This window comes from Cygnus olor, chromosome 1 (genome assembly GCF_009769625.2).
Source record: "Cygnus olor isolate bCygOlo1 chromosome 1, bCygOlo1.pri.v2, whole genome shotgun sequence".
Lineage (NCBI taxonomy): Eukaryota > Metazoa > Chordata > Aves > Anseriformes > Anatidae > Cygnus > Cygnus olor.
Genome location: NC_049169.1, coordinates 12,847,389 through 12,862,046, shown reverse-complemented (window position 1 = coordinate 12,862,046; position 14,658 = coordinate 12,847,389). Strand labels below are relative to the sequence as shown.

Sequence of the window (14,658 nt, the reverse complement as noted above, 5' to 3'; positions counted from 1 at the left end):
TTTTTTGAAACTTCATCCTACTGAAGCAGCTGCCCTTCAGGGGGATCTGAACCATCTGCTCATGACATTGATGGGATAACTAATTGAAGCTCTGCAGCCATCTCATGTTTTAAGTTTTCTGGAGGAGTCCTGTATAATGAATATCACTCATGTTTCATTACTAGTAGAGGCTCAGGGATTAGCATTGTTTAGTTGTCTAATCTCTCTCAGGTTCCATTACAGAGTTTTACCCAAAGTTGTGTCCAAGAATTGCCTCAACTGAATACTCTCTCCTGTATTTTGCACAAACATTTCTCTCGGTGTGGGCTGTTTCTTCATCTTAGATGTTAAATGGCTTTTCATTACCTACTTGCATGGATCAATTCATTCAGTCTTAAAACACCATCACTAATAAAAGTGACCAAAGGCATAATCATTTTTATAAAGAGTTTCTAACTAGCCCTGTTGAGGACTATTATAAAACCATAAAAATGACCAACCCTGCAGAACTTAAGTTACATTGGTAGATGTAAAATGTCTCAATTTCAGTTATTTGTAGAGTGGTGTCCTGTAGTTCTGTTCATGTCTTTTGTCAAGTGCTATGCCATCAGTGTCAATCTTTAAGAAAAATGAACGGTAGGGTTGTAGGGCAGATACCTCTTTTACAAATAGACAATATGGTAAAGCTGGTGTGTTCTCATAGGCTGTAGTTACTCTATGATAGATTATCTCACCTGTTAACGGCAAATTTCTTGATTCTTTTCAACGTGAATTTGATTCAGTTTCTTTTTGTCTAAGCTCCTCTAATTTCTAGAACACTCCTTTGGTTTTTTACCATTACTGGTAGGCTTGACTTCCAAGTTAGGTATTTTTCAAAATGCTTATCTTGAAGAGGAAGAATAAGTTTTCTAAACACGGATGAAGCTGTTTGGTTTCTCTAGAAACACTTTTTTGGTGAACAGCAACTGATAATCTTTTTTTTAGTGGTGGCAATAACTTTGCTTACATCTTTGCTCCTTTCCAACAGTAGTTAAGAAAGGTTAGATAAAATCTGCTATCAGTCCTTTCTAGAACTATGTAAAGGATTATGAAAACACAAAGAAGCTGTGGTGTGGAGACCGGGGAGTGTGGAAAGCAGGAAATACAAGCAGGCAAAGTTTTTAATGTAAAATGTGATCTTGATTTTGAAAGATACGTTATTTAAAGGGGAATTGAAGTGGTTTGTTTACAACACCCCTTGTGTTATGGAAGTATGGGTAGACTGTGGAAAAGATGTACCCTTTAAACTTTACACTTTTTCTTTATAGTCTGTACTGAGTTGCTGGGTGGGAGGAAAGAAGGATAGCAGTATATAAACAAGAAAATGTCATTCTTGTGCTTTAAAAACTGCATGTGCTGGCATCGTTGTGGAGAGTGTCTTGCCTTTTTTCCTCACAACTGCACCTATGTTTTCCACGTAGGTGCTGTATTGAATTTGCTACTTCACATTATGAAAGACTGAGAAAGTGGTGAATGTTCTTTTTTCATAGTTATCTTTACATGTATGCATCTGAATTAAATCTTATATGCCTTTGGAGGTATCCACATGTAGTTATATTTATAGGTTCTAATACTGTGTTGAACTTCAATTACCAAACTGCAGGCTATGAGGAAACTCTGTTCTAGGTGTGAATCTAACTCGATGCACTAAATATGACTGCTGGTTAGGTACCTTCTCACTCATATATACATCTCCCTTATTTTCAGCGTCGAGGTCCTCAGCGCTCAGTTGATGTCATAGTTTCATCTGCCTTCCTACTGACTATTTCAGTTGTATTTATCTGTTGTGCACAGGTGAGGAAATCCCACATGACTTAAATAGTTTTTAAAATAATAGACTGCCTTTTGTGTGATTATTCCTATTAAGGTAAAAGACCACAGTGAAAAATCAGTAACAGCTGTTACAGCTTTTCAGAAGATTGAGCTCCATTTATATTGTTCATTTTATTTACTTTAGAATATTATCCCCTAGCCATCCTCTAATAGCTAAAGAAACTTAGTGTAATTACTGGCATGGTGGTATTATTATTACTATTAATGTGCCCTCTTTCATTGCATTGTGCGTTTTGGAAGACTGTTTCTTCTAGCATATTACATCAAAACATACTTTGCAAAGACATATAAAAAAATATAATTTGAGATTGCCCTTAGTTGATGAATTTGTTGGCTGTAATAGCCTGCCCTCTAGTGGAATATTTTTTAGTAAGCAAATCTAAATTTAAATAAGAGTTTTACTAGTAACGAAGCTTTGTGCTTGAACTTCTCTTTCAGCATACAGGGAAGCTTCTGAATTACTTCTAGTTGCATTTTTTCCACTTCCTTCCCTAGTTAATGCTAACGTGTTTTCCTGGCAGCAAACTATAAAATATTTAAAATGATTATAATTTAGCAATAACACTATTTGAATTAAATTTTCGATGTAATTCAGTATATTTGAAGCTATGTTTTGTTTTTCATCACAGGTGGTGTCTTTGCAAGTTCAAACTTGTGTTTAACTTCTTAGAATGTAATACGTGTTTCTATTGTTTTAGAATATGAAAAAAAGACGTTTAAATTCTGAGTCTTTTATTTCACTTTCTGATTCAGCCTTTTCTCAGATCTGATATCTTTAACAAAATTTTGATTTTTAAATTATGATTCAAAAATCTTTTATGCCTGAAAACAGTCCGTGTACCTATTACTGGGAATTTTTTCTTGGAGTTGGGGAGGTATGTAATTCTTTCCTTATGTTGCAACATAAATATTAATCTGAACTCAATTTTAATTTTTCTTTTTTGCTTTCAGCTGCTTCACATGCATGAGATCTTCCTTGATTGTCACTACAATTGGGAACTAGTAATTTGGTGCATTTCACTAACACTTTTTCTGTTACGATTTGTTACTCTTGGATCTGAAACCAGTAAAAAATACAGCAATACCTCAATATTACTTACTGAGCAGGTGAGAATTTGTGTAATTGTACATTTTTCTATCTAAACAGACATTCTTCTAGTAGGTCTTGAGCATGCATTGTAGATGCATTAACATAGGCTGAATTGGAGAGTTAATTGTGGTATAGTGAGACAAGTTATTCAAGATCCTTACAACCTGAAGTTAAGTTTCTCTAGGCAGTGTGTGTCTTTGTTTAAAAGTTGTATGGAACATTGAGATGGCCAAAAGCCATCTCTTTAAGCAAGCATGGTTAGACATACGAATATGTGTCATTTGATATGACTAAAGATTTAACAGAACACAAATAAAAGGTCCTTAAATAAGGAAAAGCCTGACCTCTCAAAGTATTGTATTGCGAGTAAAAGATTTGAAAACAAATTTACTTTCTGCAGTGAGTCACTCTGCAGTCCAGTAATTTTGACTTCTAGGTTACAAGGATTACATATAGTGTCCTCTAGGCTCCATGGAAATTTCTTCTTTCAGTCATCTCTTAAGCTTGGCTTTGGATCTACTTACTTTTACCCTCAGGAATGTTCTATTCAGCATTTGTACTGCAAACTCCCTCTATGCTCTGTCTGGTACTGCTGATAGTTTTCTAGGCTAAACGTGTTCAGTTACTGTCAAGTAAGAAGCTTCTCTTTTTGGTCCGAGAGGTTTCACACCAGTTCAAAACATCATTCAGGACATGATGAGGCTGGGCAGTGAGAAGACAGACTGCCTATTTACCTTTGATAAGAAAAAATGAATTATCATTGAGCAAAATACATAAGCAGTCATTTATGTCATCTGTCATAAGCTTCACTTCATAAGCCTGACTTTGGGAGCGTGTGGAAGATTTTATTTCCCGACTTGAAATAATTTTCAATGTTTATAAAAAACCATTTTAAAAATAAGTCTTTAAAAAATAAGTCTCATTTATATGAAGCTTCTAAACACACACAATATAACATTTTGCTCAGCAAGATTTTCCATTTCTCTTAATCTCCTGAGTTTGGGGTTGGAATGCCAGAGGAAGACATCCAAGATATGGTAGGGTAGGAACAAGAAATGTTCTTTCTTGTATTGACAATTACAGGAAGTTGGTTTTAAGTGGTGCTCAGCATAGATGTCTTATATATGGGCTTTAACACTTGAAAGGTAAAGTGATTTTCCTATGGTTGCAGCCTCATCCTTCATTAGAATTTTAGACATTACCTTTAATAAATACACAAACCATTTATTTAAATCACTTGATGCTTTGCACTTAATAGCAAAAAAGAATATTTTTGTTTCTGAATGAACTCCAAGCTGATGACTGTCACAATTGTTCATTTTTTCTAATGGAAGTATGTTAGCACTACTTAGTACTTTTTGGATTTCATTTTAAAAAGTTAATTTAAATTATTCTTGAAAAGTACCTCAGTTCAGTTACACTCAAAAAGAGTAGATTCTTAATCTAGGAGTAAATGTACAAGCATGTGAACAGACCTGCAAAGAGAAGACTGGAGTCAAATCAGTCACACTAAGCGTGACATGCAGTTTGGTGGGACCCTCTAGTACAATAGGCACAGGTCCCGAGAGATCTTTGCATTGGTCTGATGGTCCACAGACTATGAGTAGCCTAATGTCCCAGTGAAGTTAGTGTCCTGTTTTTGGAGTGAAAACGGAAAGAAGTGTTGGAGACAGGTACTGGAAAGTAAAAGAATGTGAAGATCAAGGCAAGAGAGAGATTGAGAATGTCCAGCTTTATTTTACTTTCTTAGGTTTCTAAACTATACTCTTCATGAGAATCAGCCCTTAAACATTTTAAGCCAGTTAAGTTGAAAAGTTTAAGTCAAAAGATGCAGTCTCTCTGTTAGGTCTCCAGAACTATATGTAAATAAATAAACAAAAACTCAGGAAGTGTTATGTCATCAGACTTGTATTGAATCCAGTTTATCCTATTATAATTCATTTCCTTTGTAAAGGCCCTGAGAGAGTGCTTTATTAAAAACAAAATATAATTCACAATTGTTTCTGAGAAAATAAAAAGGATGCATGTCACCCTAGATAGAACTCCTTTTGGAGTGGTTACATGTATTAGTTGGATACCATGCCACATTTGTTCTTGAGTTATACGCATAAAAGTCTGATGTTTTGGCCTGTTGTGAGAGACCAAACCCAAACTATTGGCTTACACTCACTTGATTATCTGAAAAAAGTATTTCTGAACTCATATCCTTGAAAATCAGACACTAATGGCATTAGGCTTGCTGTAAAAAGAGAATGAAGCTTTAAAACAACAACATTAAAAACACAAATGAGCAAAAAAGCCTTAATCCCTTAATCCCCAGATTCAAATAGATAAGATGAAGTTGCAAATTGTACTTTGCATCAGCAAAGTTCCAAGATCTTCTGTTTGCTTTATATTCAACCTATGAATTTAATGATTAGGATTCATGATGGGAAACTAAAAGATCGTCAAGGCATTTTTAAATGTATGCTGTTTGTCTCTAATTTTTCCAAGTCCTGAAAGTATTTTTATTTGCTCTTGTAAAGTAAGTATGTCTGTGGCATTCCCTGTTGAGAAAAATACAAGGTATGTTCTGATCCAAGTTGTCGTCTTGCCAATTTCAAGCTTCAGAAATGGGTATGGTGGATGGCTGGGGGATATGCATATTCAAACTCCCCTCGGGTTTCAAAGGATATTACTGAATGGTAATTTTTTGGGTAAATTAAAGAAATCTGTTCAAATTTGTTAAAACAGATTTGAACCTTCCCAGGACTTGTTACTTAACATTTTTTCCCCAGATTTGCCAAATTTAGACTTCATTCTTGGTTTACTCCTGTTTCTAAAAAAATTGAATTGGTGAAATCAGGAATTTTTTATTTAAGGTCTCTAATCACTTTGCCTCTAAAAGCGTAATTTACTTTGAAATGAAATTGGTGGTTGGGGAGCTTATTTTGCCTTGGAATATATTAGGAATCCTTTTTGATTTTAACTTAATTATAAAAGCAACTTCCAGTGGCCTTTTCAGAGAGAGATGATAAAATTCAATTACTCTTGTTCACACGACTGTGTCCTTATTTCAGTAACCGCTTTACAACAGAACTCTATAGCGACACTTCTTTTCGGTAACTTTGCTGCTATAGCTGATTAGAGTCTCTCATCTGAAGGACTACTTGAATGTATTGCTAATTTTTTAGTATATTTTTGATTGTTATCACCCTAAAATAAATAGTTCAGTGTTTATCAAGATACTTTTCCTATGCAATAAAATTAAAAAACAAAACAAACAGAAAAAACCAACAAAACCCACCAAGGTAACTTTGCCTGGTCTAGTATATCAGATAGGCCAATCGGGAATGAAAGCTGATGTTTCAGAGTTGCCAGAAGACAGCTCATTTGTACTCTTAGCTAAACTTTCTTGGAAACGATCTAAAGAAGTCTGCATCGCAGAAATATTAAAATGATTGATATACTGTTCTTCTACAGCAATAATGAGTTTAATTCAATAACTTTTCATATTTTTCAAGGCACTGGGAAGACTTTCTGCAATCAAGGTGTTCATGAACTATTCAAGGATACTAAAATAGTTTAAAAGGAATGATATTGTAGCAGAATTATGCTTTATCCTTTTAGTCAATTCAATGACTTGGAGATTTTATGCCTATAAGGTCTGCATAGTAGTATAATAATTTCTGGAAATGAATCAACAAACCTCAATCAAAGAAGGAAAAATGTGCAGACACTCTGTCTAAAATTGCTTTGTCCAATTTTAGATGAAATTAGTCTTTAAAATTGTTCCTGTAGTAGTGTCAAATGTTGTATCATAAAACATTTTATTTTCCTAAAGTACTGAGCCCAGTATTTGTTCTTAAAAATTAAAAAGAAAGCAAAGGAAGTTTCTCGCTTGCAGAAATGTCATTGCTGTTCTATCATATACATGCTGAATAATTACTTCATTTTATTATAAAATGTTTCCAAATGAGTTCCTTTAAATTCTGAATAAGTGGTGATATTCATATTTTGTTCAAATCAGATAAACTTGTACTTGAAAATGGAGAAAAAGCCTAATAAGAAGGAGGAACTGACACTAGTGAACAACGTTTTAAAACTTGCTACTAAGTTACTGAAGGTAAGAATTAAAGCAGTATTACTCTATTATATGTGAGATGGAGAATAGGCTACTTGAATCATTTGTGTTACTTCTTCAGGTGATACAGTATACTTGGGTTTAAGTCATCTCTGTAACTCTGTCACAGTGAGTCTACTTGTTCATACCACTTCAGCCTGTTAATTTGCTGTCAGTGTGTGTTACAAATAATTTTTATATACAATAAGTTTTATTCTTTATATGAGTAGAGTGAGAGGAGGAACTGTAGGGTGGACAGGATGATGAACCCTCAGGAAATGATGCAGTTTTGTTCTGAGTCTTGATATCTGTTTCTGATAATAAGCTACTAGATGACTTGTATTCTTCCACAAAAATAATTCCTCTTAAAAATTCTTAGTGGTCAGCATTTCAAACTAAAACTTGATTATGCTTGATGTCTTCTTTACTTACAGGAATTGTTACATAGGTCCATTTATATGTGAATTAAAGGTATGGGTTTCATTTAATGTATTCCATGTCAGCTGTGTTTTTGAACTATAGGGCCAACTTTTTTGCATGTTTGCATAGAATTTCAGTGATCAGTAGAAAAGATTTTGCTAATAGAATATTAGCCTGTTTGCCAACTAACTGTCTTTGGAGGGTAGGAGGTATTTCATCATGGTGAGAGGAAATGTATTTTTTTTTTTAACACTTCCAATTTCTGGAATTGTGCTGAAGAAAAATTACTGTACTTATCTGGATGTAGAACATGGACATGCTTTGGGCTTGCTTTATTGTTGTTATTCTTAGGAACAACCCAGTGGTTGAGGTTCTTGGGAAGACACATTTGATCCTAAATTGCCTTTTCTAAGTTCTTCTGTTGTTTCAAACTCACCGATTTGTCATAGATCAGGGAAGCAAGCCGTTTTGTTCTTCCATTTGTCTTGGAGCTTAGTTCTTGCTCTGTAACTATCTCATTCTCCTTCAGAGTAAACATTTCCCTAGTCCAAAACTTACCAGAAGGTTACCTGAATGCAAAATAAGAGTGAACAATTTAACACTTGAAAAACTTCTAAAAATTATTTTTCTTTTTTTTTTTTTTGAACAAACAAGATCAATTAAATCTAGTTGTGTGCTATTGCACTAAATTTAACAGTAAATAACTTACAGTTCCCTGAAGTGTACTTCCCCAGAAAGGAAGCAAGTTTTGATACTACAGAAAAATTCATGACTTGCCTCCCTACCTCTCATGGCAAGGTGTCCCAGTGTTCAGTCACACTTCTACTGTTAAGTGTAAACTTTATTTTAAAATTAAATTTGTCTAGCTTCAACTTTCATTACTCAGATCTTGTTATACATTCTGCATTTATGGTAAAGTTCTTAAAAGCTGCTGCTGACTTGTTATTCTGGGGTTAAGAGGGAATTTAATAACAGCATTTTGATTTTTCCTTCAGGGAATCAACTTTTTCAGTTAGTCCAAGATAGAGTGCTCACATGGAACACTTCTCTAGGGATTATTAGGCACCTATAAAAGTATTTTCCTTCCCTTCCCTTTTTTTTTTAAAAAAAAAAAAAAAAAAAAGCTGTACCACATGAACATTTTGTTTGAGTATAGCCCAATAGCTGCTTATTCCACATGTGGAGATGCCCCTGAGTAGAGAGAATGACTGGATTATCATGCTGTAAACCTATAGCAATTCTTTAAATGCCCATGTAGCTTTCCTCTGCAGTCAAGAAAATTCAAACATATTAAGAAAAACAGTTTTATTTTCTGGGGGGAGAATGGGGGCATATAAGGGTACTTAAAGGCATTGCTGCCTCATTCTACCACACATCGAATTCTGGTCGCTTATACCTTTGATTCCTGTACAGCAAGGTGCTGTTCTTGGTGAAGCCTAAACTGTGTTTAATGTGGTTAGCTAGTAGCTGAGATGATGGAGTGTTCCCTCTAGACAGCTGAGTAATTCCCCACCACAACTTCAGCAGTGTGTCTGCTCCCATCATCTCAGAAGAGTATGCAGCTCTTCCCATGTGAGAGATGAAGACTGACAAAGCAAGAGTCTTAAGTTGAGAGCTGTTGGTACAGAGACATGGAGAGCCTGACAGTTACTGGCAGTATCTCTTGATACAGCAAAGAGGGACCACAAAGCTTTCAGGAGCCAGATTTGGAACAGACAGAAGGAAGCAGACTAGTGGAAGTGTTTGTCAGCAGATCCTGTGGATGCAGGAAGGTTATCTAGATTCAAAAAGAGACTGGACAAGTAGACTAGACAAAATGATATAGATGTGATAATGTAGGTGGGGTGAGAAGTAGCTGCAGTTGGTGCCAGGATGCTGATGAACTTTTACAGTGATCCACTTCAGTGTTTTCAATGTATTTCTCAGTGTTTTCAAACCATTTTTCATGTTTTTTTTTTTTTTTTTCTTTCATGTTTTACTCTTTCCAGAAATGTATCGACAGGGTCTTTCCCATAGAGGGGTGGGATCCGTGACAGAAATCCCACACCAGCACCTAGTTACTATTAGAACATGCCCAAATGTGAGGTGGGACTTCCAAACCACCTAATATGAGCTTTAAATGAATTCTTGGTAGTTAGTGGTCAACAAAATTACTTATTTCATGCCCAGCAGCTAAATGAACTTGTTTTCTAATTTTGTCTTTGGATCATTTTGATCCTCAAGCTTTTATTGAAGATTGCTACAATGAATATGCTTACTATTTTCTTACTCCCCAAATTGATAAGATGAATCCACAAGCTGAAAGCTTTTCCCTTAAATAAATTCTCTTCTGTTCTCTTCAGAATCATGTCTTTTGTATCTTTTGTATTTGCAGCAGAGTTTAATACCATGTTACGTCTAAACTGAAACGTAGTTTACTCTGATTTCATCTCTTCTTAAAGGAAGAGTCAGAGCTCTGAAATTCTTCTTTATTAAAATTTGTTTTATAAAATCTTGTTCAAGACTCAGGATGTAAGGCAGGAGGAGAATGAAGATGAATTTAAAGCTAGAAAATATAGACGACCAAAGTGGTGATAGTTGTTATACTTCATATAATTCATTTACTTCATATAATTCATTTACTTCATATAATTCATTTACTTCATATAATTCATATACTTCATATAATTCATATACTTCATATGTAATACATATAATTCATATACTTCATATAATTAATTGTTGTATTTAAAAACTCTTTTTCTTCTTTTGATATATTTCTAGGCCAGAAGTGTTTTGGTGTCTTTATTAACTCACCAAGAACAAGAAAAAGCTGCTTTGTTCAAATTTGTTGCAGATTAATTTTGGCTAATATTTTGATTTTTCTAATAAAGATGTAAAATATTTGCAGTTAAATGCTTATTAGTGTTCTTTTTAATCCTTTATCTTCCTTTTCTGTCTATATTCATTGTTAGTTATTCTCAAAATTAATGGAAAAGGAAGGGATTAGGAAAGACATTTTTGTTAGTTTTTCCTAGTAGCGAGGTATTCCTCTGTTAGCTTTTTTTAATGCTGATGATGATTTTGGGAAAATTATAAGGAATTCTAAAAGGTTGGCACCTTGGTACCAGCAGAACTAGCTCTCTGCTTTCCTGTCTCCACGAGCAAATTGATAGATGCTCCAGATGGGTAGTCTCCAATTTTTTGAAGGATTATTTAGACACCTGAAACATTATTTCTGTTTTCTTATAGTCCAGTTTGTTTTAATGTTTTAAAGCAACTTAAGGCAAGAAAATAAGTAGTTTTTAATGGATAAATGCTCCTTCTGATACTTAAATGAACAAACCGTTGTGTCATTTCTGCTTTTTAACAATGTCATTGTTTCACATTGTTAGGAACTGGACAGTCCCTTTAGGCTATATGGGCTTACAATGAATCCACTGCTTTATAATATCACCCAAGTTGTCATCCTGTCTGCTGTTTCTGGTGTCATCAGCGACTTGCTTGGATTTAATCTAAAGGTAAGTACTTCCTAAGCATCTTTTCTTTTTTTTTTTTTTTTTTTTTAACCATGGTGTTCAGACTTATGGTAGCTGAATCGTATATTGTAAATTAGTGAATTCTTAACTGTGTTAACTAGCAAATTCATTGTTTGAAAATGGTTGTGAAATTTAAGCTATATCAGAAAAACAGTGATGTATTTGTCACAGCAGCCCTTTTAACATTTTACACATTTTTGTGGTGCTCTAACTTTATTTAGGGCACGATCGTGAAGAATTCATAGACATAAATACAGAAACACACACACAAGTACAAGACCTTATTTAACTTATCCATGTATTCCAGATCTGATTTCTCTCTTGAGTTCCTCACTGTTGACTTTGCATCTTTGGATGCAAAGAGATGCAAGCTATTCTTTTGTCTTGCACTGCAGTAAAGTATTACAGTAGATACAGTATTACCACGACTAACGTTACACAGTGTAGTTTTTATCATGGCTTAAGGACCGTCTTATTAGGTCCTACTTTCTGAACCTCTCTGAACTCTGGAAACTGTTCCAAGATTCAGGTTATGGAACACCTTAGTGCAAGTTTGTAGGATAAAGCCATTAATTAGCCGTCGAGTTTGCTTACATCTGCCCATTTTTTTCTATTACAAGTAAATGAATATAAAATATAACTTTTGTATTACTGAACATGCAGCAAATGCAAAAAGAAAAAAGGTGTGGTATTGCTGCTTTGGTAAAACTGAGATGGGAAATAATGTTTTACTGCTTTAACTTTTTCAGCTGTGGAAGATCAAATCTTGACAATATGTAAAGAAGATGAGATAACAGTGTTATAGAAAAGCTCGCTGATTGACAAAACTGCCTCAAAGCAGCCACTGAATCTGTATTTCAGAAGCTACAACCTCTTCAAGGATGTTGTTTGAAAAACTGAAGTGTTTACATCTGACTGTCTTGTGCAATCTTTGTATTTATTTCATCTTCTCACTGTTCTATTTTCATTTTAGTTGACATTTTATTTTCAAACATATTTGTTTAGTTTTGGAAAAGATCAGATTTCGGAAGGGTCAAAAACCAAGCATCTGACAACTTGAAATCCTAGCAATTGAACACCCTAAATTACTGTATTTGCTGCTACAGTTGAGGCCAATGTTGAACATTTTTAGTTGCATATGAAAGTCATTTGATATTTGATTAAGTGTGGTAAAAGCTTAGAATATTTCATTTGCACCAATCATTTACAAGGACAACAGAACATCACTAGATGTTTGGTTGCAATAGAGAAGACACAAAAAAACAAGGTACTGACAATACAGTATGACAGGTAGCAGAAATATTTTATATTAGTATTAGAAGCAAGTGGGAATTTTTAATATTTTGAGTAATTCCAGGATCTAAACTGATGAAGACTTCAGTTTAAGTACCCTGGGATATTAATAAGGTATTATATAACAGGTCAACAAGTGCTCTTTGTTAACACTTTTATTAGAGCAATAATTGTAAATGGTTACCATGCTGTATGATATTTTGATAAAAATTAAATATTGTATTTATTTGAAATACTGGGCTGTTCTGCGCAGCTCTGACTGTGCATGCTCAATATCTGCACTTTTTATTGTTACTTTTAATGAGAAACTTTATATGTATACATATAAGTGTATATTAATTGGAATATATTATGGTGAACTATGGAGCAGTATATATTATATGGTGAAACTGAATATTTAAACAGGCAAAAGACATACTGGTGAACGGAATGCTACGAGTAACTGAGCGTAAGATACATGCTCTCCTCTTGTCCACTATAGTATATGCCATTCATACCACACTGAAGTTTAAGAACAGTTAAACATGGAAAACGAGTTCTTCTGGTGGGCAGCAGAACTGATGAAGCCATGTACTCTCATATTTGTGTCTTCAGATAACCTCCTTTTCCCCCCATTCCTCCCTAGTGCTTTTCCAGCGAGGTTGAGCCTTTGGTTTCCCACCTCTCCCCCTGCCTTCTGTCCATGCCTCACATGTGGACCAGTCTTACTGACTCGCGGTTCTTCATCGTGACAAAAAGAAATGGTCACCCCTGTACAATTAAGTTGCGTTCAACAGAATTTCCACTTATATTAGGAGAAATAATATTGGCTCAAGTATTCTCACATTTTATGTTTCTAAAGTAATGGCTTCACAGTGAAAAATGACAATAGTAATGTTACAAGAGTCTGGACATTATACTAGATTTGATCTTCGTTACCTTTAAAGATTTGAAGTAATGTATCTTAAACTTCTGTGGTATAAAAATATTTTTATATATAAAGCAACACAAACAAGCATTTTGTATTTTATTTGCCTCTGTACTAATGTTTAATAATGACCAAAGTGCATTCTGGTTTTTGAAAGAATGTATTCCTGGAGCTTTAAGAACATACTCTCTTTAGTTTCTCATGTGAAAACTTGCATCTGATCTGTTTCTTCTTTCTCTGTTGTCCGATGTTGGGATTGTTTTTAAAAATTACGTACATTTTATACACAGTTTTTTCCAAATTATGGTACAGACCTACATAGAACTTAATTTTGCACAAAATATATTTTAAGAAAAAAAAAGTACAGCAGGAGTTCTATGGGGGATAAAAGATAAGGCTGTTGCTTTCTACAGCCTGTTACTAGTACAAAACCACTCTTTAGAATGGAATTCTTTAAAAAAAACACAATCTGTAATGGTGAATATACTGTTTCAGTACCTTTAAAATAATGATAATAAAAAAAAGGGTGGGAAAACATTGCGGTTTTGGTTGAATGGGAAATTAGTTTAACCACATATACCTCAGCAACTAGCACTGTGCTGGATTGTTGCACTAACAATGGTGACTTGGGAGGAGTAAAATACGTGTGAAATGAAATTAAAAAATAAAATAAAAACCTTTTATTTGCTACCATTAGATATATTCATTATCTTAAAAATGGGAGAGGTTTATTGTATCCCTCGGTCTGGAAAATCCAGTATGAAACTAGAGGCAAGTAGAAATATGGCAGATCTTGCGTGTTAACTGTTATTTTCACCACATGTTTTGTAACTGAAAGCGTGATCCGGCGTGGAATAAAGCTTTCTATGGTTGATGGTGAAAAAGAAGAAAAAAAACTGCAGTGAGCTATATCTTTTAGTGATCTTCAGCGTATTTCTGAGTCGGATTTAATTCATGCCTGTGAATGCACAGTTCTGCACGTGAGCTGGTGTTACGCCAGCGGGCAGGGCTTTCTGGCACCAGGGTGTCAGGAGGTCTTGCTGGTACTCCAACCACACGTGTTGAGAGGTCTTGCTTTGGTGCTGGTACTCCAACCACACAACAGCATTTTAGCACATGGAGGGCCATGGGTTTTCATTGTCATATATTAACGTAAAAGCTCAGGCCAGAATCCAAGTGTGATCTCGGTTGCACCAGGGAAAATTCACAGCGTGACAATAGAAATAAGTAGGAAAAGGCAAGTAAAACATTCTGATTTTGTGACTTGCGTTAGCAGTCAGGTTGCTGCAAGGGGTTAGTCCTTTGAGAACTTACCCCAGGTACCTCCAGTACACTTCCTCATTTAATGCCTTAATTACACAGGTGTAAAGACTTAGCTTAGATTGTGTTGCAGAGTTAACATGTAACCTCAACACATTAAAAATTATTCCTCCAAATTGCTACGAGGAAATAATAATACTTTTTTTTTTTTTTAACC

General features: G+C 34.6%; 1 protein-coding gene across 8 annotated transcripts in view; it reads left to right on the top strand.

Annotated features, from left to right (window-relative positions):
* Positions 1-13,846, top strand: part of PHTF2 (putative homeodomain transcription factor 2) — a 68,135-nt gene extending 54,289 nt beyond the window's left edge. For all 8 annotated transcript variants that reach the window (XM_040548867.1, XM_040548883.1, XM_040548897.1 and 5 more), the window contains 5 exons: positions 1,726-1,812; positions 2,803-2,958; positions 6,951-7,046; positions 10,838-10,963; positions 11,731-13,846. In XM_040548867.1, coding sequence (XP_040404801.1) covers positions 1,726-1,812; positions 2,803-2,958; positions 6,951-7,046; positions 10,838-10,963; positions 11,731-11,751 — 486 coding nt within the window. In that variant the 3' untranslated portion in view covers positions 11,752-13,846. The remainder of the gene's footprint in view (positions 1-1,725; positions 1,813-2,802; positions 2,959-6,950; positions 7,047-10,837; positions 10,964-11,730) is intronic.
* Positions 13,847-14,658: the final 812 nt, after the last annotated feature.